At 43.0% G+C, this 25,543-nt stretch overlaps 1 protein-coding gene across 1 annotated transcript; it reads left to right on the top strand.

Moving 5' to 3' along the window:
* The first annotated feature begins 1,066 nt into the window (after window positions 1-1,066).
* On the top strand, window positions 1,067-4,763 carry LOC127314887 (uncharacterized). Its single transcript, XM_051345419.1, has 5 exons — window positions 1,067-1,258; window positions 1,716-2,708; window positions 2,817-2,992; window positions 3,284-3,478; window positions 3,756-4,763. Exons 1-5 carry the CDS (start codon window positions 1,069-1,071, stop codon window positions 4,395-4,397), a joined length of 2,196 nt encoding a protein of 731 aa, XP_051201379.1. The 5' UTR covers window positions 1,067-1,068; the 3' UTR covers window positions 4,398-4,763.
* Window positions 4,764-25,543: the final 20,780 nt, after the last annotated feature.

Raw genomic sequence — 25,543 nt, 5'->3', positions numbered from 1 at the left:
GACACTCGAGGCCGTCGTCGAGCACATCGAGGGCGGCAACTCCCCGGTGCTCACGATGCCCCCTCTATCGTCATCGAGGGCATCGGCGAGCCGCCGTCGGGGAAGCGTACGGCGACCACGGCGCATGGCTGCCCGGCTCGTCGTCTTCGGATCGGCGTCAAGGTCATCCTTGGCGCCGGTGAAGAGGAGGAGGCGTCGTCGCCTTCGACGCCGGTGCGCGTCAAGAAGGAGCCGGCGTCTCCGCCGGCGACCGAGGGCGCGACGACGGCGCCCTCGTCATCCGAGAAACGACCTTCCACGCCGCGAGCGGCCGGAAGAAGACGAAGAAAGAGGCCGCCGCCGCAAGCCGGCTCGCCGAGGAGGAGGCGAAGCGCGCGGAGGAGGCCGCGATGGCGGAGGCGATCGCCGTGTCGCTTGCCGACATGGAGGAGGAGAAGCGCGCGGACGACGCCGCACCGGATCGGGCCAGCGCGGCGCGGCGCAGGGAGGCGAGCAGCGACGGCGGCCGCTGGACTCGGCCGCCGCACGCCAACTCGCCGCCGCGCCGCTCCAACCGCCAACGACGATGTCGCGCGGTGCCGCCGTCTGCGACACCTCCATCCGGCGTCGTTGTCCCCGTCGTCGACCTCGAGTCCTCCGACGACGGCGGTACAAGCCATCCCCGGGGTGGGGAGACGCGGCCAGAGCGTGCAAAGCCGCGCAGCCGAAGGCCAACGACGACGGCTCCGACGACGACGGCGACGGCGACTACACGGTGTTCTACCGCCATTTGGGCATGTAGAGCGCCGTGTTTTAAAATTAGCGTTTGAATTCACCTAGCCGAATTCGAAATATAGTCGAATTCGGCCTCTATGTATGAACTCCGCCCGTTTTAGTCTAAATATCATTAAATTTAGTCTATATTCACCCGAATTTAGCCGAAGTTTGTCAAGTTTCCGTTTTTTAAATTCGCATCGTCGACTTCGCCTAGGCACGCGGCTGGGAAACTACTGCCCCCACGCCAAATCTTCCTCCAATCCGGACGAAAATTTCGCCGGATTTGGGCGTGGGGAGCGCCAACGAGTGGGGATGCTCTTACGGCTCGGCCACTCAACTCTACCAGTGCTTCCGCGCCAGACGCCGGCGATGACCTCTGCCGCCGCGGCCGCCGCGGCCGCCGCCATTAACCCCGCCCCTTCGTCCGCCCTCTCCCCGCACGCAGCTCCCTTCACCCTCCCCTCCCGACCGGCATGCACACCTCCCGAGCGCCGCCAGGATGGTAACCTCCCTCTCTCCTCCCCTCCAATCCCCACCCTTTTCTTCTTAATCTCCGCCTTGCTCCGTATTTTGGCTGGTCCGCGCGTTATCGGGTAGCACCTGGCGATTGCGATACGCCGCTGGGTCAATCTGGTGGCTCTGGCTAGCTTGGCCAAAGATTTGACCTTTGTGCGGTTCCTGGGCGTTGGTGAGGTTTGCGGTCTATCGTGGTAGGCCACAAATCGACGGATCCTAGTTGATTTGAAGTATCCGGGATGCATTATTCATCTTCAAGATTTATGGTTGTAGTTGTACCGTGCGTTTTCTTTCACCCCCTTAGTTGCTACTAGATGATGACTTTATCGACTATCCCCAACCTGCACTTTTTTAGGCAAAATCTTCACAATATTATAGATTCGATATATGTGTTCTGGTTGTACTAGATAACAAAGACATTAAATGTTCATTGTGATGCCTAGGTGACGTTTCTAGGTCGACGGATGGTAGCTTTGTGGTGTGCGCTGACGACTCAGCGTCACCAATTGCACGCGTCTCGGCAAAACCAAGTGGTGCTTTTTATCCACCCCCTACATATGGAATGCATGCTAGACAGCCAGGTTCATGGTCAGCAGGCTCTATGGATGTGTATCCCTCCTCGCCATCGGTCAGGGTAACATCCGATTATAAGCCGCAACATATCTTGACCTCGGGAAATGGGAGCAGATGCTCAGCAGTGAAGATAGAAAGGCCGCCGAATAAAACACCAGAAACTGACAACAACAGTTCTGGTTTTACTAGCAAGCTGGTTGTGGCAGAAAATCTTAAATCAAATAGAGACAGGGGGAAAGAAACATCATTCCCCAGTTTACAAGTCAGTACTCCTGTTGATGGCAAGGACAACTCACAAGGTACCGTGATCTGCTTCAAAGAGGCAGATCCTGCCATCAGTGTGAAGCCTCTTCATATTCCAACTACCTCTGCTGATCCATGTGGTTTCATGGCTGATGATGTGATGCCAGACCCATCGGAATGCTCTGTCGATTCACCATGTTATAGAGGAGCTTCAGCTTCTCGCGTGTCTCCATTTGATGCACTTCAAACACCTGCTATCCAGTCAACTGATCAAGAATTAGAAGCTTTTGGGGCGGGAGAGAAACAGAGCTGTAGCACTGTTCCACATTATAATGCTCTGTCTGAAGTTCAAAGTTTGGTCACTAGTAAGACTAAGCACGACCATTCCCAATCAAAAACTGAAGCCGATGTGTCAAAGGAATCTGGAGTTATAGGTATGAAGCAAACAAAAGATACCCATGGGAAGGAGCTTGAGTGTACAAACCAATATGCAGCGAAGTGTATAATAGAACAGAAACACCTTTTGGAGCTGAGAGATAATTACGTGAAGCGATCTGGTCTGAATTCTGCTGCTCCGGATTATGTACCTTCATCAACTGGGAAATCAGTAACTGCCCAAGGTATGTCTAACTCCTTTGAAGTTCTATATGATAGTACCTGCTGCTTCATATTTGAAATTATCATTTCCTTCTAATGCATAACATGTTAAGTTATTGAAAATGTTACAGGATCATGTTCTTCAACAGGAAGGAATGTATCGGGAGTTCTGAAGGCCATCAAGAATTTTACAGAGCTCCTCCAGAGTAGTTGTTCCGATGAGGAAATTGAGCTAGAGGAACATGAATACATTCTCCTTGAATCAGTGATTGATAGTCTTCAGACTTGCCTTCATAAAACAAGACAGGTATGTTGTTTTGGGAATTGTAGTTTTCTAATTCTTATTGAGCATAAGCATTCTGTTAATTTCGAAATATTTCCATATGAGCATAATCATAACGTGCAGCTTGCAGTTTTTACGAGTGTTTGTTAATTTTATTTTACTTCTTTACATTGTAGTTTTGGTTAAAAAAAGTTCTATGCTACTTGGTTCTTTGCCTTCTTGTCGACAAAAAAGAAGAAAAGCCGTTAAAGCTTACAACAGTATCATGATATCTAAGTCAGTCAGTCCATGATATCTTGTATCTGTTGTTACTAGGGTCCTATTAAGGGTGCTTCCGGCAAGGCAGGGTCAAAGGCTCCATATTCTCAGACTACAGTTTTAAAATCTGATGCAGGAAAATGCAATGGTAGTTACATTGCAGACGATGGAAAAGGCATAATCATTAATCATTTTGCTGGTTCTAGTCATATGCTCAACGAGTTTGGCAGAAACAGCTTGACACGTGGCCAGGTAATCTTTTCGCATTGTAAGTTACTTATTTTTGTTTATGTTATTACTCAAGGAATGCATTTTTCAATAGACATGTTAAAAAGGTCTGGCTATTTTTAGAAGATATGTGCGAAAGAGTGTTGCTCCTTGCAAATTCTTTTAGGAAAGTTGTACGAATTTTACGTACCTTGTTATAAGTCTAGCAGGATTTGAGGGGCACTCACATCGAAAACTTAAGTAGTTTAACTAATTATTACTACTTCAATTTATTCACAAGCCATTGTTAATGATTGACCAGCCTCCACTCAATGATGTTCCGAAGAAGATCTCCTGCGAGGAAGAGCATTCACAGGTTCAGGTGTATAGAAATCTTTGGATTGAAGCAGAGCGTGCAAATTGTGAATTGAAGTATCAGCTGATGAACACTTGTATAAGAATAGACCTAGAGTCCAGCATGGTTCCTATTGGCAGTCCCAGCAAGAACTATTTCCAAGTATCTGATTTGGGCACCGATCCAAGTAGTTCGTATGGAGCTTCCCTAGCTCACGCACCGATGCTGACCTTTTCCAAGGATCCACCTACTGGAGAGACATCAGGAGCAAGAAGCAGTCAAAATCTCTTTTATGCTGGCGACTACATTCAGTCAGGAGGCAACAGCGCACTTAGCTGTTCTTCAAGCACCAAAGGCTACACTATGCCAAAGAATTTGCAGCGTAGACATGTCCTGGCAGGATTGGAAGAAACCTCCACACATCGTCATGCGCATCTCGGGTCGCAACAAGCGTCAAGTAGAGCTCGTCCAGAGTCGAATGGATGCACTTTGGATGACGTGCTGCCTCCCTCATATATCATTGGAAGAGGTAGCATTTTGCACAGCAATTCCGAGTACGGCTCGTCTGACTGGGAGCACGTGCTAAGTGAGGAAAATGGCTGGAGCTGAAGGCATCTAGAAGCCCAGATGGTGGTACTTGTATATATGTGAGGAAGTAGGATTGCAGGAAACAGGAAGCCAGGGATTCTGGTTATACCTTTGTTGCTAACTAACGGCCATCAAAATGGTACTGCTTGGCAAAATGTTCCTTTTTTCAGCCAGTGGAGAACAGTTCCCCCCATTATGCATCCTCTCTTAGGATGTATACATATTTCAATTTGGACGCTAATAAGCAGCATCTTGGTCTCTAAGCGCGCACAGTTTGTTGTTTGATTATAATCGTGTCCATTTAGAGCACTTTAAGCAAGATTTTGCATGCACCTTGTACCCGTACTCATCCAGGCTGAGTAATCGATCATTCACGGTTGTTCATTATATTTCCTTCAGACCACCAGCACCAAAGAAAGCAGACTGGTCAGCTTGGTCTCTAGTGGCAGTTGCACAATCTTGTTTATCACGTCCATATGGTTAGCACATGCCATACGATCTTAGTTTTTTTCGAGGGTGGGCGAATGCCTACCATAGCTTTATAGAAAGAAAGAATAAGTTTACAAGCTTTGATTAGCCTCTGCATACATGTTAAATTAAATCGAAGAACACTAAGACGCTCCGGAAACGTGTACGCCTACTCTCCTAAACTATCTTGACTCCTGCTCCTACTCCTACTCCTCCAAGCAATCATCCATTGCGCATGTTCTCTTTGATTCACCGAAGTCGTGTGTGCTGAATTCTGAAACACACGAGCATTTCTTTGTTTCCAGATTCCAGAGTAGCCAGCAAGAATAACTCAGGAGTCGAACAATTTCTTCGCATTCCCCTGATATCTAGTCCTTGGACGCAACTACCAATCCTCTAGCCTGTCGTCACCCGATGGCGTAGCTTCGAACAGGTTGGCATCCTGAAAAGAAATGAACCAAACCTCCCTGGCGTACACATAATTAAACAGATTGTGGTCAGGTTCGTCAATCTCCTGCAGACACGTGAAACATGGACTTGGCTGATCCTGTAGCCCATGCGGTGAGAATTAACCTTACCCAGCAGGTGATCTTGCAAACGGATAACGCCTTTCTTGTGTCCCTTTGGCAAGCTGACTGACAAGTGATAGCTGAAGTGCTCACATCTAGAGTTAGAGCATCTCCAATGGCCCACTCATTTCGGACGTTCCAAGTAGCCACACGCGTCCCTTCGCGTCGGTCCACAGACACGAAAATGGTCAGGGATCTGTTTGCGTCGAGGGGTATCCCGACGCATTCTATCTATCCGGATCATTTTTTTCTGAAATCTCCTAAAAAAGCACAAACAAGCAAAATTTCACCAAAATATGACCATTGGATTGGCTTAAATTGGGTCTCAAATATAAGTCCATCACATTGTGCACATAGTACGTCTAAAATGTAGTCCAAAAGGGGCACACCATGGCCACGATCAGCAAATGTAGGGTGATATTGCGTTCATGGTGCTTGACATTGCTACGGTAGATCAGGCGTTACGCGGGCGGACTTCGGCGCGCTTCTTCAGGAACCAGACACTGGTGTCGTCGTCTATGGTGGCCAAGTCGGCAGCATGATCCTTGTGTACTCTGCCCGAATTTTGGTCTCGGCGTCCATCCTTCTAGCCTCGGCATTAGGCCTTTTGGCCTCAATGTATGCCCTTTTGGCTTGGCCTCGACGTCCATCCTTTAGACATCAATGATCTTTTTGGTGAGGTTGAGGTAGATGGCAGTAGAGGCCTGTTTTTCTAGGCGCCCTTCTCGTCCCTTTTGGCCAGGGCGACTTGAGAATCGCCCATGATCTTTTCCAAGGTCTAGCTTAACGCAAGGGCTGATGCCTTCCGGGCAAGATCGGCCTTGCTAGCCTTATGGCCTCGGTGACGAGGTGGAAGGGCATTCTGCCTAGGATCGTGGTCTTCGCCATCAACGACCAACGTGGTTGTCCATTCTTGACAGCTTCATGGTAGGCCGCATTGCCAACCCTCCACTTCGACGCCTCCTTCAGCTTCTCCCATCAATTGGACCATATGAAATCCCTTTGGGCAAAATGTTTAAGTGGACAATATAAGAAAGAAAAAGAAAAATTGCTCTTATTAATAGATGTATTAGATATGAAAGCTGAGTTAATCCCTCTAGATGATGATGAGAGAGCAAAGTTAAGAAAGGCGAATGATGATTTAACTAAACTCCGTAGAGATGGGGAATCTAAATGGGCACAGAGGGCCAAGGTGAAACATATTCAGGAAGGGGGGAATAATACTAAGTATTTTCATCTAATTGCAAATGGCAAACATCGAAGGAATTTTTTTTTTCAACTAGAACAAGAGGAAGGAACCATAGTGGGTGATGAAAATTTACAAGTTTATACCTCGGAATACTATAAGAAGTTGTTTGGAGAGCCAACTACTTCTACCCTTACACTGAGTGAGGAATATACACATGATATTCCACAATTAACCCAAGAGGAGAATAACATCCTTGTTGCTGAATTCATAGAGAAGGAAGTCAAGGATGCTATTTTTCAAATGGAGTTAAATAAATCTCCGGGACCTGATGGTTTCCCAGCTGAGTTCTACCAAACCTTTTGGGAAGTAATCAAGGGTGATTTAATGTCAATGTTCAATCAACTGCATTCAAGGGAATTACAGTTGTTCAAACTGAACTTTGGTGTTATCACCTTGTTGCCTAAGAGGAGAATGCGGTTCAAATCCAGCAATATAGACCTATTTGTCTTCTCAATGTGAGTTTTATAATATTCACGAAAGTCACTACTATTAGAGCTAATACTGTTGCTGAAAAATTTATTAGCCCCACACAGTCGGCGTTCATGCTAGGACGACATATTCTCGAAGGAGTAATTGTCTTACATGAAACCATTCATGAACTTCATCGGAAGAAAATGGATGGGGTGATATTTAAAATTGATTTTGAGAAAGCTTATGATAAGGTTAAATGGCCTTTTCTTCAACAAGTTATGCGTATGAAAGGTTTTGATCCAAAATGGTGTCATCTAATCGAACAATTTGTTAAGGGAGGAAGTGTTGGGATCAAGATTAATGATGACATTGGTCATTATTTTCAAACCAGGAAGGGTCTTCGACAGGGTGACCCGTTGTCACCTATGTTGTTTAATATTGTTGCAGATATGTTGACCATACTTATAGCAAGAGCGAAGGAGGATGGTCAGATAGGAAGTCTTATCCCTCATTTAGTTGACGGACGAATATCAATACTGCAATATGCCGATGACATGATACTTTTCTTGGAGCATGATTTTGAAAAGGCGGTAAATATGAAACTTATATTGCGGTTCTTTGAAGAATTATCAGGTGTTAAAATAAATTTTCAAAAGAGTGAGATTTTCTGCTTTGGGAAGGCGAAAGAGGAAGAGGAGCAGTATAAACAACTATTTGGTTGTGAATCTGGCTCTTTGCCTTTCAGATATCTGGGCATCCCAATTCATTATAGAAAGTTAAAAAACTCTGAATGGAATCCGGTGGAAAGTAGGTTCGAGAGAAAACTTGGGAGTTGGGCTAGAAAATTGTTATCATATGGGGATCGCCTTGTATTGATTAACTCTGTGATCACTAGTTTACCAATGTTTATGTTATCTTTCTTTGATTTACCTAAAGGGGTAAGGAAGAGATTAGATTTTTTCCGATCACGTTTCTTTTGGCAATGTGAGAAAAACAAAAAGAAATATAGGTTAACTAAGTGGAACATTATCTGCAGACCTAAAGACCAAGGTGGTCTTGGAATTGAGGTTCTGGAGATTAAAAATTCTTGCCTACTTAGTAAATGGTTATTTAAACTACTTCCCGAAGAAGAGTTATGGCAACAATTATTAAAAAATAAGTATCTCTCGCAGAAAACCTTGGTGGAAGTTGAAAGTAAACCTACTGATTCACCTTTCTGGAAAGGACTAATGAAAGTTAAAGGGGCTTTCTTTAGCAGAGGAAAATTTAAGGTAGGATCCGGAGAGGGAGTGCGTTTTTGGAAGATAGATGGCTAGGTGATTAGACTCTTGCATCTCAATATCCCCAGCTATACAACATAGTTCATCGTAAGCACGATACGGTAGCAAGTGTCATGAGTTCAACTCCGTTAAATATTAGTTTTCGGAGAAGACTGATTGGTGATAAATGGGATCAATGGGTACATCTTTGCCAAATATTAATGGAGATAAATTTAAATGATGATCATGATAGGTTCGTTTGGGATCTAACATCTTCAGGGATATTCACTGTTCAATCTATGTATGGTGATATGTTAAATGATCAGACAAGGTATCTTCGTAAATATCTTTGGAAAATAAAAATCCCACTCAAAATTAAAATTTTCATGTGGTTCCTTAGTAAGAAAGTCCTTTTGACCCGCGATAATCTAGCAAAGAGAAATTGGAATGGAAATACGAAATGTTCTTTCTGTGACAATGAAGAATCAGTTGAACATTTGTTTATGTCCTGTCCTTTTGCTAAGCTTATTTGGCGAGTGATTTTTGCTGCATATAATATTCCACCTCCTTCCAATGTCACAAATATGTTTGGGAATTGGCTTAATGGAATTGACAAAACGGATAAAGCTAGGATTCGTATTGGGGTTTCCTTTTTATGTTGGTCAATATGGAATTGCAGAAATGATATTGTTTTTAACAGAAAGGACTCTACTAATTTCTTGCAGGTTATTCACACTATGATACACTGGATCCAGCTTTGGCGTTTCTTGCTCCCGGAGGATCAGCGGGAATACATGGTTTCTGGATGCAACCGCCTTTGAATGGTTGCCCAAGATATTTTCTACCAGGCTACTTGGAGGCCTATTAGAAGATTGCAAGATGCCTAGCGCGGTTAGCTTTTCTGTCTTTTTTCGATGGCTGATTTTTGTATCGACCCTCGATGATCCTTGAATTGTAAACTTTTGAATATTCGTTTTATTAATAAAAGGCTGTGTGCATCAACCGACGCAGAGGCCGGGGTATATCCCATTTCGAAAAAAATATGAAATCCCTTCTTATGTGTTGCCTTGAACTTATCCAAGGTCTTAGGTACCTAAAATATCTAAACGTTACATTTATGATATGCTAAATGCCGCATAGATAGATGGAATGACGATGCATGTTACTTACCAATGTCATCACGCCCGTGCCGCTCTCGGAGTGGGTAACAACATGGTCGACGATGGCGCAAAACTTGGAGTTCTCCTGTTTGATGTAGGTCCATCTTTTTCTGATGGACTCCTCTGTGCGATCGATGCGCATCTGGTATGGCTTGTGAAGCTTTCTCTCATGCTAATCTTGGACCACCTTGCTCCAGTACACCTTGCCCTTTTGATGGGCATCGTTTATGCTGGCATGGCTGGCTGCGAGCCACGCATTGCAAAAACATGTGTCCTCATCGTCGGAGAAGCCGATGGTCCTGTAGCTCTCCCCCTTCTTCTTGGCATCACCAACCAGGGTTAGGTCAGGCCCAATGCCTCCTCATCGGCATCGACGCAAACGATGTTGGCTACGTTGGCTGGGTGAAGAATAGTTATTCGCCATCGATGTCTGCCCCATTTAGCGTGTGTGCCCACTAACACGGCGTCTTTGGGCATGGATCTTGCGTCCCGGTCCCGCCTCCGCCTTCACACACGAAGCCGCCGCCATAGATCATGGCCACAATATCACCGTCCACGCGTCCCGCCCAATAGGCCTACGAATCACCAAACGTCAGGCGAATGAGACACTCCAGATCGATACAATGAGAGCGAATGTACCGCTTCGTCCATGTTCGGGGCAGATGGTGGCATTTCCTCAAACAGGATGCGGGGCACCGACATGTTCTCCTCCGGTACCGCTCGCATCTTTTGTGTCACCGCTGGGCACGAGTCGCCGCTTCTCGGCGTCCGATTGGGGACGGGAACTAGGGCCTGTTGAACTAGAACGGCGCGGCGCTGGAGGCGAATCGAGACGCCGCGTGGACCTGCGCACAAGCGGAAGGCGTTTCAGGACGCATTTGGGAACTTACCGACCTCACCGACGAGGCCGGGGGAGCGACGCTGACGATCCTCTCTTGCTTGACGTAGAACATGGCCTCCGTGAGGCCAGTATGCATGCCTACCTCGGTGTTGGCTTTCACCTGCATCTGCCAGGCTATTCCGGTGGCCACCCTCGCCTGCTGTGCAACCGCCGCCTCGTCTTTCCTCTCCTTCAGATTCCTGTGCTTGCCCTATCGCTTCGCGGCCTCGACGCCTTTCTCCTTGTTCGTCAGCAGCTTCTTTGGCTCCTTCGCCTTTGTTTCCCGGCCTCCGGTGGAGGCACGCTTTCCTCTAGAGAATAGTGGAATTCGAATTAGGAGCACACACAACTAATGGAATGTAGCCATCTTATTATCCTTGAATGCAACTTAATAGTTGTTATTTTCCTTCTTCTTCAGACCATGCTAGGTCTGGCAAAAAAATGCTGAATCCACGACAAGGACAAAAGCTTGACAATGACCTAAAACAGGTACAAAATCAGAAAACATGTTTATGCCTCCAGAGTTCATCCTTCACGGGTGCAGTGTACTCTTTGTGCATTGCCTTGTAGTTGTATAAGCATTTTGTAGTTCTGCAGTCTTCAGACATCTCTTAAATTAGTTGGTTAAAATTTTCTTCTATTTATTTTTGCCAAAGCATGCATATCAGCTAGGACTACATTACACGCTCTTTATCATTGTATTTGGAATTTGATCTATTTTACTGTTGTTTTAACATCTCAATTACATAGATTGGCAACAACTTCCAATTATTAGTTCCAAATGGAAAGACTAAGTTGCAGCTCTATCGCCAAGACAGTTATTTATGAGAATTTCGAAGCTCAACCAACCAAATGTTGAGACTTTAGCTTCGAAAACAACAGTTTTGCACTATTTGTAATGAACTTTGCCTACCCTGCTTAACCAGGTTATTTATCTGTGAAAATCTGCATTCTCATATGAACAAGGTAGATATGATTATTGTTGACTTATATATCTCCTCAGATTTTGATTCATGAATCTCAGTTATTGGTAGAAGTTGGGGTTCTACCGTGTCTAAGGCGTAGATTGTAGGGGAAGGAGGAGAGCGGACGCGGCCGAGGAGGAGGGCGCCGGCGGCACGGCGCCGTAGCGGCGGCTAAGGCGGCGCGGCGGCTAGGGTTAGGAGAGAGACCGACTCCTTTGGGAGTCGGCAATAATGATATGATTATTGCTTAATTCATCACGTATGATTACAACTAGTATTTGTGAGCTGAAAAGAGATAGAAATAAATGGGCTAAGCCCCTAATTGGGCCCACGGTTGGGCCCCCTCCTAGTGTATGAGAGGCGGTCATAACAGTTATTTATATAAATCTAACTGTAAACATATTGTATCTATCCTTGTCATGAACAAATACACATTCTCAAATAAAAAACACAGTCAAGAAAATTATTTTGTTCTTTACATCTTTTGAATTTTTTCTTCTCACGAATTTTTATTATAGAGAGCATGTAAAAACACATTGATTTGAGTATACATCTTTCCTTCCCATGAGCGGGTACACAGTAACAAAAGAATCAGTTTGTTATGTCCATTTCTTGCATATCCTCTTTTCCTGAACTGCATTATAGAAATGTAAAAATACCTTAATGTGCTTCCGGTACCATTTAGTAGTTAGTCATGATTGATTGTGAAATTATTTTAGTCGACATGTTCATTTAGCTAGGAATACAACCTCCATAGTAATGTATTGACTGCAAATGCATAGCTATAGCTCAGTTCCATATAATGATATTGTCAAATTTTGTTTTAATGTTGGTGCGGAAATATTATCCAAAGTCCACTAACTTTATGTTGAGAGTGAATGAAATTATGCGTAGGCTAAATCTACAAATTACTTGGTTTGAACATCATCTGGTGGCTCTCACAGCAGAATTATTTTAACTGAGGCAAGAAAGAGAAAACTTTTTTTTTGTTAGTTTATCCTCCCAAGTTGATATAGGGGAGAATGCTCTTAGATTCGCACTGTTTATTTTTTTAAAGTGATAATTCCTCACCCTAGACTCCTTTGAAGTGAAAATTTCTTGCAATGCTAGAGCTGGAAGATAAATCTCCATATGCATTGGTAGCATTAAGACCCCTTGCTGTAAAACATATAGTCACTATGTCGTAACTGCTGTCTTGTGTATTTCTTATATGTTATCTAAATGTTCTGGAAAATAGTACAACTTTTGACACTTCTGTGAAGTGGGCAGTGGCAATTTTTTATGTTTCCAGTGTACTGATTTTTGCGATTCTGAACTTAAAACGTTAGTCATATGTCCCTACACCGGGGCATTTTTATTTTACCGTTCATATTTTATTACATATTTGGACTGCCCAAACTCTCAAATACTTATATCTTTCTTTCTTAAGAGGCTGCTTTGATGTGGGCCAGTTCTGCGTAATATATGAGCTCGGTGATAAAAAAAAACCAGTTTCATGTTTCATGTCCATACATTTACAATAATTATTCTCACCATATTGTTAGACCGGACGGGCGCGGCAACATGCGCTGTCATGATCTAGTTATTTATGGAAAATGAAGAGAACTAGAGAAAGACGGAGGCTAGTAGCCACCTTAAGGGCCAAACGGCCCCGTGGTGTGCCCTACCATGTACCATGTTGGTCGCGTCATGGGAAGGATCTGGTCCTGATTGCCCTCAACTTGATGCCCACGTCTTCATCTTGTCCTAAAAATGACTAGATACCTCCTTGTTTTTGTGACTTATCAACAACAACGACACTAAAAATCGAGAAGAAATAAGAGGTTACATAGGTTGCCGCCATAAGAGATTGGAGGAGGGAACACCGCCGAAATCGCCTCCGGTTGGACGCTCCCACTCCGCCATCGTTGCCCTGATCATCTACAACAACTTCTTCATCATCTTCCCGGTCCAAACACCTTAGGAGTTTTGGGCACACTATTATTTATGTGACATTAAGAGAACTAGAGAAAGTCAGAGGCTAGTAGCCACCCAAAGGGGCAAGTGACACCATGGTGTGCCCACCATGTTGGACACAACCCACCATGTTGGCAGCACCATGAGAAGGATCTGATGCCCCAACCACTTGATTTCCCTCAACCTAACTGCCATGTCTCCGTCTTGACCAAAAAAAGACAGTATAAGTCCTTGTTTTTGCGACTTTTCAACAGTGATGACACTACGAATAGATTAGAAAATAGGGACTAGGTAGCCCGCCGCTGGAAGAGATGGGAGGGGGAACACGACCGAAATCGCCTTTGGTTGGCCTCTCCCCATTCTCCATACCCTCCCTCGTCATCTACAATAACTTCATCATCTCCCCGGCCCAAGGTAACATCTTGGAAATTTACATGATGTGTGGTGCAATATATTATTTCCCCACGATGTATCATTGTGTCTAATTCGGAGTAGTGACACGTTCATCACGATGGTGTATAGTTCGTTATTTTGGTTGCATAAACCTTTTGTCATATTGATGAGGACATCCCTACCTCACTACTACCTCCGTCATTACCAACTGAAGATGAACCTGCTGTGAAGCTCAAGTCCAATGAAGTCAGGATTGGACCAATGACACGAGCTCGTGCGAAGCTACTTAAACAACAGGTGAACTTGTTCCTAAACGATACCTTGATTGATGAGAACTTTATACTACCTAAGTCCTATTACTTATGTATCATCAGGTATGAAGAGGAGACAAGCATCGCACGAGGAGGAGAGGAGCAGCTGGACGTGAAGATGGACGTGAAGCTGGACAAGGAGCTGGACATGAAGATATCTCATGGACGCGCGAGGGAGGAGCGGGAGGAATGCGCGAGAGGAGAAGAAGAAGTCCAGGCCGGACCAGCGCCCGGTCAGACCGGCCCCCACGCCGGGCCGCCCGGTCCCTGGCCCGGTCGACCGGCCGCCAACCGGCCGCCAACCGGAGGGAGTGCATCGTACCGGGCAGAAACCGGAAACTTCGCAGTTTCCCGGTTGGCGACCGGTTGACCGGACCACCGACCGGACCGGCCGGTCCATAGCCCGGTCGACCGGATTCCAGACCGGACCAGTCCGAGTCTGTCTCGACCAGATCTATTCTGGGTCGGTTTTATTTGTATTTTTTCGACCAGAACTCATCCCGGACGCCTATATAAGTGCCTTGGACGACCCCCTAGCGGCTTTAAGATAAAACCTAGTTCTTAGTTGTTTGCTCTGCAAAACTATTGAATTCCCTACACCATATTGCTTGGATATTGTGTAGATCCTGTTTAATTCTTGTGTGATCTGCTGTTCCATTGGGAATTAGACGATTGCAACTTACCGCTTCGTGGTTGGCGGCTACGTCCGCAAGTGTGTGGAGTTGCTAATATCTTGCAGGGTTGAGAGTTGTTGCATCTGGCGACAGGGACCAATCGAGAGATCTCGTTGCGTCATACAAGTTATCATCCATTACATCGTCGTGTTTCTCCGCTGTTATCACCCCGTGATCATCATCACCACCGTTGCTTACTGAGAAGATCGGGCCACCCCATATCATCTTGGTATCAGATTTCCAGTTTTCCTCTGTAAGCCATCCACAATCCACCCCATCGTTGAGTTGTGAGTGTTTTCCTATACAGAAAAAGCCAAAAAAAAAATTAGGGTTAGGGTTTGCCATAGCCATAGCTTGCACTAATTTCGAGTTTTAGTTGCTTTTCGTAGTTGTTTTTGCGTAACTTTATCTTTCATCTAGTATTTTAGGGTTTGAGTTTACTCTATCATCTTGTGTTATTTAGTCGTCTAGTGTCAGTTTTTGTTACTCCGAGTCCACATAGCATACAGTGTGTTTGTCCAAACCATAGCTACAGCCTTTCGATATACGTGACTAGGAACTTCCCCAGAAGAGACTAGTTTTACCGCTCGACAGGCTGCTCATTAGGGTTTTGGTGCTTTGCATATCTTGTTGGCCGTGTTATCAAGGAATTGAGTCATAAAATCAAAAAAAAAAGAGAAAATAGAAAAGAAGCAAAAAGAGCTACATAGCTGCGTGTGTTACCAAACGAAAATACAAAAAGAAAAGTGTCGTGCTAGTTGAATTCAAGTGAAGGCCTAAGTTTTTCTTTACTGCACCTGTAGTTGAGCAATCTTGTGCCTGTCTCGTTGAGCTTTGCTAGCGTCTCTCTAGTGCATTGCAACCTTTCCTCCATATAGTTGCATTGCCCCATTATATCGCCTTGTGTGAGTATCATTGGTTGTCTACGGTCAGCGCTAGAGCTTGTTATTGGTGCAAATAGGTAGCCTACCTACAGCCCCACATATACCCTGCTTTGTCGTGTGATTGTTCTTATACCCTTGATATTCGCTTCGCTACATCCATGCACTAGTTGTTACTACAAGTGGTAAGCAATACTAATTTACTTTGGAACGGTAAGATTTCCTTTTCTTATCAGTTTTGAGTGAGTTGTGAGAGTACCACCATATATTTTTGATTTAGTGCACTAACCTACTAATCATGTCTGCTAGTGATAATAAGATTGTTAACCAGGAAAACAAGAATTCGGCAGATATCATCACTTGGAGGGAGTATGAAGCTCTTCGTAATGAGATGCGACGTGAATTCCGCACTAAGGATGATGAGCTTAAGGGTACAGTTGACGAGATCAAACAAACGCTGGATGCTACTAATGTCACCGTCACTGGATTGGCTGATCAAATGACGGATATCCAGCGCAATATTGCAGATATGCGCCTCGCTATTGAGAATTTGACTGCACAACAACAACAACAAGACGATGACGACGATCCTGAGCTTGCAGATGACGCACACAATGCTCGAGGTGCGCCTCGTGGTCATCGCCCTCGTGGCTGGGTTCCACTTGGCCGCAATGGTCGTGGACAAGATGAAGAAGATGGATTGGGTAAGCCCAAGTTTTCCATACCCAAGTTTGAAGGAGGAGCTGATGTTGAAGAATATCTCACTTGGGAGCTTGATACGTCCAATTTGCATCACTATTTTATATCATAATTTGCTGTTATTCATTGATATATTCCATATTGGGACACAATACTTATGTTATTTCATCTATTTTGCATGTTTCATCATTATTGGAGGATCGAACACCGGAGCCAGGATTCTGCTGGAAAAAGCACCGTCAGAACGCAATATTTCGGAAGATCAACTCTGGAAGGAAATTATACCAAAAATCCTATTTTTCAAGATGACGAAGGAAGCCAGAAGGAGGAGCCAGGAGCAGCCAGGGTGGGCCCACACCCTAGGGCGGCGCGGCCTAGGCCCTGGCCGCGCCGGCCTATGGTCTGGGGGGCCCACGACCCTTTTCGCCTCCTTTTCTTCGCCAAACCCTTCGTCCCGAAGACCTAAGCCACAGAGGGTACCTCGCGAAGAGTTACAGCCGCCTCTGCGGGGCGGAGAACACCAGAGAGAAAAGAGCTCTCCGGCGGGCAGGAATCCGCCGGGGAAATTCCCTCCGGGAGGGGGAAATCGACGCCATCGTCACCGTCATCGAGCTGGACATCATCGCCATCACCATCATCATCATCTCCACCATCATCACCGCCGTCATCACCGCTGGACACCGTCACCACCGTAGCAATTTGGGTTTGATCTTGATTGTTTGATAGGGGAAACTCTCCCGGTATCGATTCCTACTTGTTGTTGATGCTATTGAGTGAAACCATTGAACCAAGTTTATGTTCAGATTGTTATTCATCATCATATCACCTCTGATCATGTTCCGTATGATGTCTTGTGAGTAGTTCGTTTAGTTCTTGAGGACATGGGTGAAGTCTAAATGTTAGTAGTGAACTATGGTTGAGTAATATTCAATGGTGTGATATTTAAGTTGTGGTGTTATTCTTCTAGTGGTGTCATGTGAACGTCGACTACATGACACTTCACCATTTATGGGCCTAGGGGAATGCATCTTGTACTCGTTTGCCAATTGCGGGGTTGCCGGAGTGACGAAACCTAAACCCCCGTTGGTATATCGATGCGGGGAGGGATCGCAGGATCTCAGAGTTTAAGGCTGTGGTTAGATTTAATTCTTAATTACTTTCTTGTAGTTGCAGATGCTTGCAAGGGGTATAATCACAAGTATGTATTAGTCCTAGGAAGGGCGGTACATTAGCATAGGTTCACCCACACAACACTTATCACAACAATGAAGATTATTTAGCCGTATGAAGCGAAAGCACTAGACTAAAATCCCGTGTGTCCTCGAGAACGTTTGGTCATTATAAGTAAACAAACCGGCTTGTCCTTTGTGCTAAAAAGGATTGGGCCACTCGCTGCAATTATTACTCTCGCACTTTACATACTCGTACTTTATTCAACCGTTACATCAAACCCCCCGAATACTTGTCTGTGAGCATTTACAGTGAATCCTTCATCGAAACTGCTTGTCAACACCTTCTGCTCCTCGTTGGGATCGACATTCTTACTTATCGAAGATACTACGATACACCCCCTATACTTGTGGGTCATCAAGACTATTTTCTGGCGCCGTTGCCGGGGAGTGAAGCGCTATTGGTAAGTGGAATTGGTAAGGAAAACCTTCTTGTTGTGCTGATTTTATTTCTGCACTTGCTATAAGTCATTATGGAGAGATCTTCTCTTCAATTTCTATTTGGGAAATCTACTACTACTGCAACGGTAGTGGATGAGGCGCCAGGTGAGGAAGTGATACCATATAAAATACCTATGAAAATTATTGAACGTGTTATGGATAACCGCTATGAAGGGGATGGAACTGTCCATCCTGGTGATCATTCTTGTTTTTGCATGAATTATGCGGGTTATTCAAATGTGCAGGTATTGCTATGGATGAAGTGAGGAAGAAACTATTCTCTTTGTCGCTGTCCGGTAAAGCGGCGCATTGGTATAAATTCTTGGATAATGGGGATTCTCTTGAATGGAATGATATTGTGCCCGGTTTTATTCTAAGTTCTATCCTCCAAGTGAAATTCATAAGGATCGGAATCGCATATATAATTTTTGGCCTCATGATGGAGAGAGCATCGCCCAAGCTTGGGGGAGATTGAAGTCTTTAATGCTCAAATGCCCCATTCATGAGCTTCCTGGTAATGTTATTATTGATAATTTCTATGCAAGACTTTCTTTTCAAGACAAGACCTTGTTGGATACTTCTTGTTCTGGATCATTTACACGCAACAAAGAAGAGTTTAAAAGGGACCTTCTTGATCGGATCCAAGAAAATACTGAAGGTTGGGAGAACGACAAGGATAGAGAATCGGGTATAATTTATGATTATAAATGCATTGAAGCTTTTATGGATACTGATAAATTTCGTAATATGAGTGCTATATATGGTCTTGATTCTCAAGTTGCTGTAAATCTTTATAAAGCTTTTGCCTCTCATTATGAATTGCCAAAGAAGAATTTTGATAAGTATCATGAACCGTATAAAGATAAAATTGATTCATCTATTAATAAATGCGTTGTAGTTGAAGCTGCGATCGTGTTATTCCTGAAGCTTATATTGAAAAAACTCCTTTCCTGCTAAAATGAAAGAGTACTCTGTTATAAATAGTGCGGTTCATAAAAGTGAAAAGAAACCCTGTAGAACCTGAAGAACAAATAAAAGTTGAACCTGCTTTGTTGCAATAGTTAAAGATCTTGTATTGAAAATGTGGAGGATGGTCATATTATTTTCTGTGAAGATGCTTCTAATATTGTCTCACATCCTAATAAACCCAAACAAGCTAGTGTTCCTATGCTATCTGTTAAAATTGGTGATCATTGTTATTATGGATTATGTGATATTGGTGCAAGTGTTAGTGCTATTCCGTATGAGCTTTACACGGAGATTATGCACGAAATTGATTCTTGTGAACTTGAAGATATTGATGTGGTTATTCAGCTGGCTAATAGAGAAACTATTTCTCCAATTGGTATTGTTCGAGATGTGGAAGTTTTATGCGGTAAGATTAAATATCCTGCTGACTTTTTGGTACTTGGTTACTGCTGCTAGTGATTATTGTCCTATTATTTTTGGTAGACCTTTTCTAAATACTTGTGGAGCTATTATAGATTGCAAGAAAGAGAAAATTTTGACTAAATTCGCTGGTGAATCTTATGAGTTTAACTTCTCTAAATTTACTAAAACTCCTTATAAAGCTGATTTGCCTAGTAATGATTTTAAAATGGAGCAATGTGCATCTATTGTTCTTGTTCCTAATAATCCTTTGCAGCAACATTTGGAGGATAAGCGAGAGCGAAATTTTTAGGAAAGAAAGAGATGAGCTTGAGGAAATTTTTCTTCGCCAACCTATTCTCAAGCATGATTTACCGGTGGAAGATTTGGGTACAACACCGCCACCAAAGGAAGATCCTGTTTTTGATTTAAAGCCTTTACTGATAATCTTAAATATGCTCATATTGATGATAAGAAAATATATCCTGTTATTATTAGTTCTAAGCTTTCAGAGATTGAGGAAGAAAGGTTATTGGAAATATTGAAGAAGCATCGAGGCGCTATTGGCTACACTCTTGATGATTTGAAGGGGATTTCTCCGTCTATATGCCAACATGCTATTAATATGGAAGATGATGCAAAGCCTGTTGTTGAACCTCAGGCGTCGTCTAATTCCGAAGATGAAGGAAGTGGTAAGGAATGAGGTATTACGACTTCTTGAAGCTGGTATTATATATCCTATTGCTGATAGTAGATGGGTTAGTCTGTGCATTGCGTTCCCAAGAAAGGAGGTATGATTTGTTGTGCCTAATGATAATGATGAGCTCATTCCTCAAAGAGTAGTTGTAGGGTATAGAATGTGCATTGATTTTCGAAAAGTTAATAAAGTTACTAAGAAAGATCATTACCCTTTACCATTTATTGATCAAATGCTAGAAAGATTGTCTAAAAATACTCATTTTTGCTTTCTTGATGGTTATTGTGGGTTTTCACAAATTGCTGTTAAAGCTAAAGATCAAGAGAAAACCACCTTTACTTGTCCTTATGGAACTTATGCTTATAGACGCATGCCTTTTGGTTTATGTAATGCTCCTGCTACTTTTCAAAGATGCATGTCTGCTATTTTTCATGGTTTTTGTGAAAGTATTGTAGAGGTATTCATGGATGATTTTTCCGTCTATGGGAATTCTTTTGATAGTTGCTTGCGAAACCTTGATAAAGTTTTGCAGAGATGTGAAGAAACTAACCTTGTTCTTAATTGGGAGAAATGCCACTTTATGGTTAATGAAGGAATTGTATTGGGACATAAAATTTCTGAGAGAGGTATTGAAGTTGATAGAGCTAAAGTTGAAGCAATTGAGAAGATGCCCTATCCGAGGGATGTTAAAGGTATTCGTAGTGTTCTTGGTCATGCTGGGTTTTATAGAAGATTTATTAAAGATTTCTCCAAGATTTCAAAGCCTCTTACTAATCTTCTTCAAAAAGATGTACCATTTGTTTTTGATGATGATTGTAAGGAAGCTTTTGAAACTCTTAAAAAGCCTTAACAACTGCTCCTATAGTTGAACCCCGATTGGAACTTACCCTTTGAAATTATGTGTGATGCTAGTGATTTTGCTGTAGGCGCTGTTCTTGGACAGCGAGTAGATGAAAAACTGAATGTTATTCATTATGCTAGTAAAACTCTTGATGCTGCTCAAAGAAATTATGCTACAACTGAAAAGGAATTATTAGCTGTAGTCTTTGCTTGTGATAAATTTAGATCTTATATTGTTGATTCAAAAGTTACTATTCATACTGATCATGCTGCAATTAGATACCTAATGACAAAGAAAGATGCTAAGCCGAGGCTTATTAGATGGGTACTTCTTTTGCAAGAATTTGATCTACATATTGTAGATAGGAAAGGTGCTGATAATCCTGTTGCGATAATTTGTCTAGATTGGAAAATATTGCTTATGATCCTGTTCTGTTAATGATAGTTTTCCAAATGAACAATTGGCTGTAATAAAGGTGAGCTCGCGAGACAGGTCCTTGGTATCTTGATTATGCTAACTTTATTGTTTCCAAGTACTTGCCTCCAACCTTTTCAGCTCGGCAAAGGAGGAAATTCTTTTATGACTTGAGGCATTATTTACGGGATGACCCACACTTATATAAAGAAGGAGTGGATGGTATTATGCGAAGATGTGTTCCTGAGTATGAACAACAAGAAATATTGAGTAAATGTCATGGTAGTGCTTATGGAGGACATCACTGTTGGAGAAAGAACCGCGCAAAAGGTTTTACAATCAGGTTTTTATTGGCCAACTCTCTTCAAAGATGCGAGAAAGTTTATTTTATCTTGTGATGAATGCCAAAGGGTTGGTAATATCTCCAGACGCAATGAAATGCCTATGAATTATACTCTTGTTATTGAACCGTTTGATTGTTGGGGATTTGACTTCATGGGACCTTTTCCGTCTTCGGAAGGTAACACTCATATACTTGTTGCTGTTGATTATGTTACTAAATGGGTGGAAGCTATACCTACAAAAAGTGCTGATGGTGAGACCTCTTTAAGAATGCTCTTAGATATTATTTTTCCTAGATTTGGAGTACCTAGATATATTATGACTGATGGACGTTCTCATTTTATTCATGGAGGTTTTAGAAAAACTCTTGCTCAGTATGGTCTTAATCATAGACTTGCTTCGCTTATCATCCTCAAACTAGTGGTCAAGTAGAATTATCAAATAGAGAGATTAAATCTATTTTGGGAAAGACCGTTAATAAAACTAGAAAGAATTGGGCTAGTAAATTGAAGGATGCACTTTGGGCTTATAGAACTGCTTATAAAAATCCCATGGGAATGTCACCTTATAAAATGGTTTATGGGAAAGCTTGTCATTTACCTCTAGAACTAGAGCACAAAGCTTATTGGGCTGTTAGAGAATTAAATAAAGATCCTAAACTTGCCGGTGATAAGAGGTTGTTGCAATTGAGTTCTCTAGATGAATGGAGAAGTGAAGCATATGAAAATGCTAAACTCTTTAAAGAGAAAGTTAAAAAATGGCATGATAGGAGGATTATCAAAAGAGAATTTAATATTGGGGATAAAGTCCTATTGTATCGGTCTCGTCTCAGATTCTTTGCAGGGAAATTACTCTCGAAATGGGAAGGACCATATGTTGTCGAGGAGGTGTATCGTTCAGGAGCAATCAAAATTAGCTCTCTCCAAGGCAATGCTACGCAAGTGGTGAATGGACAAAGACTCAAGCATTATATCTCGGGTGATTCTTATAATGTTGATGTTGATATTATTCAAGTGGAAACACCGGCGGCCTACATCAAAGGGCAAATTGACAGTCCGCCAGAACTCGACTTCGAATAGGTAACAGTACTGGTAATGAAAAGTACGCAATTTACTTTCCGAACTATATTTTTGCTGTTTTTGGAAAATATGAGAAATTACGAGTTCGAAACGGAGTGGAAAGGACGCACGAGGGGGTGCCACCATAGGGCGGCGCGGCCTGACCCGGGGCCCGCGCCGGCCTATGGTTTGGCCGCCTCGTCGCCTTTCCGACTACGGTTCGATCTGGTGCTTTCCTTTTGACGAGAAAAATTTTGCTATATAATCCCCCGGACCCCTGGAGGTCCGTATATCGTTTTCTCGACGTGTTTTGTTTCGAGCTGTTTCTGCCAGGATCTGTTTTTGGTTTAGAAGCACCATGGTCTCCAAGAACAAGGGCAAGGAGTTTCCGGATGAAGATGATCGAGATCTCGGGTGGAAAGAGGAAGACAAGGACGTCAAGGAAGAAGATGAAGAAGAGGTGGAGGAAGACTCGTGCGCACGCCCGCGTGCTACCATCGCAAGCATCAAGGTGGTGGACAACCCTTTTTGTGCAAACAAGAGCGCAAGAATTCGCACTGGAGGAGCAGTCCCACGTCATTACCTAGCTCCGAAAACATCTCCATCAGGCACTCATCACCCCTTCCACAATCTAATTTTCAATAATCAAATTGAAGGGACTCCCAAGGCAGCATTGCCTAGCCAATGGGATATAGATCGCTCTAACAACTGCGGGAGAGAAGGAGCACGAGGCTGAAGAGTGGGGAAATAACTCCAAGAGCTGGGACTCGCCATCAGACAGACTCTTTAACCGCGTCGAGCACAATTCAGAGATGATTCGCAATCTCATATACAGGATTGACGAGCTTCAGGAGCTTATTGAGAAGCTTGTCAGGAATTCATCACCACCATCACCGAAGGAGTAATTCATCATCGGTATTGGCATCCCCTTGGTTTGTTCCAAGCTTGGGGGAGTGCCGCGGTATCACATTATCACTACCTTTTACTTTTATTGTCAAGTAGTATCATATCATGAGTAGGGAAGTTATCATATAAGATGGGTTGCGTTTGGAAGTATCTCTCCTTTATTTGGTTATCTATGTATCCCTTGGTGTGAGTTATCGTTATGGAATATTAATGAGAAGTCTTATCATTTACATATTGCACATCTTATTCTAGTTTGCAATCTCTACTATATGATTCACCTTGTTGTTAGTATTGGTATCACTTTGGGAGCATTGAATAAATCTATTTGGTTTTGGCAAACTTAGCATTGGTCAATAGCAACAACACTTTGAGGTTTAAATAGAAAAGAGAAATACATGTAGATGTTTCATTGTCTTTCTTGTTAGCTCATAGCTTATTATTCTGAAGTTAAAATTGTTTGTACTTACAAGGAAGATGCATGATTGTTTCTATCACATGTATATTTGTTTGTTTCCCTCGACTCTTATGCTTGCTAATTAACCTTGCTAGCCAAAGACCTGTGCTGAGAGGGAATACTTCTCGTGCATCCAAACCTTAACCCAAACCTATGCCATTTGTGTCCACCATACCTACCTACTACATGGTATTTTCTGCCATTCCAAGTAAATACTTCATGTGCTACCTTTAAACAATTCAAAACTTAGTATCTCTTATTTGTGTCAATGTTTCATAGCTCATGAGGAAGTATGTGGTGTTTTATCTTTCAATCTTGTTGGGCAACTTCCACCAATGGACTAGTGGCTTCACCCGCTTATCCAATAATTTTGCAAAAAGAGCTGGCAATGGGATTCCCAGTCCCAAATTGATTAAACTAAATAGACACTCCTCCATGGTATGTGATTGATGGACGGCACCCGAAGGATTCGGTTAGCCATGGCTTGTGTAAGCAAAGGTTGGGGGGAGTGTCATCATCATAATAAAGCTAAAATAAAAAGGCACTCCTTCATGGTATGAGATTGTTGGCAGGCACCCGAGGATTCGGTTAGCCATGGTTTGTGAAAGAAAGGTTGGAAGGAGTGCCACACAAAATGAAAATAATATGGGAGCCGCTCTTAGGAGGTTGTCCGGCAAGGGGTTAGAGTACCCGCTACCAGTCGTTGACAACAACAAACACCTCTCAAAATGTTACTTTTATTCTCTTTATATGATTGCAAAAATTGAAAAAGCTCTAGCACATGATTTAATCCCTGCTTCCCTCTGCGAAGGGCCTGTCTTTTACTTTATGTTGAGTCAGTAAACCTATTTCCCTCCATCTCAAGCAAGCATTTGAGTAGTTGTGATCAAACCATTATATTGTGATTTGCTACATCATGTCTTTTATTCTTCTTTGTTTAGTACAAGTTTTATCTGAATGAATATAGCTTTGCAAGTTATCAATGATCATGAGAAAACCATTATGATCGAGTATGCAAGTTGTGCCTTATAAACTTTAACATGGGAGCGCTGCTCAATGAGATATAATCTGTTAATTGTTCTCTGACCAAGAACGAAGTTTGCCATCACCAATCATGATTTCTCATGCACCTTTACTTGTGATTACCTTATACTTGTTTCAATATGAGTTATAAGAGGTTGTTTACTATAATGTCTGTGTGAATGAATATGATGCTTCTTGTCCGTATTTTATTTATCGACTCTTCACTCCATAAACATGTGGTCATGTCTATCGAGCTCAGTTTCGCTTGGGGACAAGCGAAGTCTAAGCTTGGGGGGAGTTGATACGTCCAATTTGCATCACTATTTTATATCATAATTTGCTGTTATTCATTGATATATTCCATATTGGGACACAATACTTATGTTATTTCATCTATTTTGCATGTTTCATCATTATTGGAGGATCGAACACCGGAGCCAGGATTCTGCTGGAAAAAGCACCGTCGAACGCAATATTTCGGAAGATCAACTACTGGAAGGAAATTATACCAAAAATCCT

The sequence above is a fragment of the Lolium perenne genome, chromosome 7, assembly GCF_019359855.2.
Source record: "Lolium perenne isolate Kyuss_39 chromosome 7, Kyuss_2.0, whole genome shotgun sequence".
Lineage (NCBI taxonomy): Eukaryota > Viridiplantae > Streptophyta > Magnoliopsida > Poales > Poaceae > Lolium > Lolium perenne.
The sequence above is the reverse complement of the archived record's forward strand: the minus strand, read 5'-3'. Positions and strand labels throughout refer to the sequence as shown.

Excerpts from the sequence above, each read along its gene's own strand:
- LOC127314887 (XM_051345419.1), top strand. The coding sequence starts at position 1,069 with ATGCTCTTACGGCTCGGCCACTCAACTCTACCAGTGCTTCCGCGCCAG. Across the intron at positions 2,709-2,816 it reads GAAATCAGTAACTGCCCAAG|GATCATGTTCTTCAACAGGA; the intron begins GTATGTCTAACT and ends AAAATGTTACAG. Across the intron at positions 3,479-3,755 it reads ACAGCTTGACACGTGGCCAG|CCTCCACTCAATGATGTTCC; the intron begins GTAATCTTTTCG and ends ATGATTGACCAG.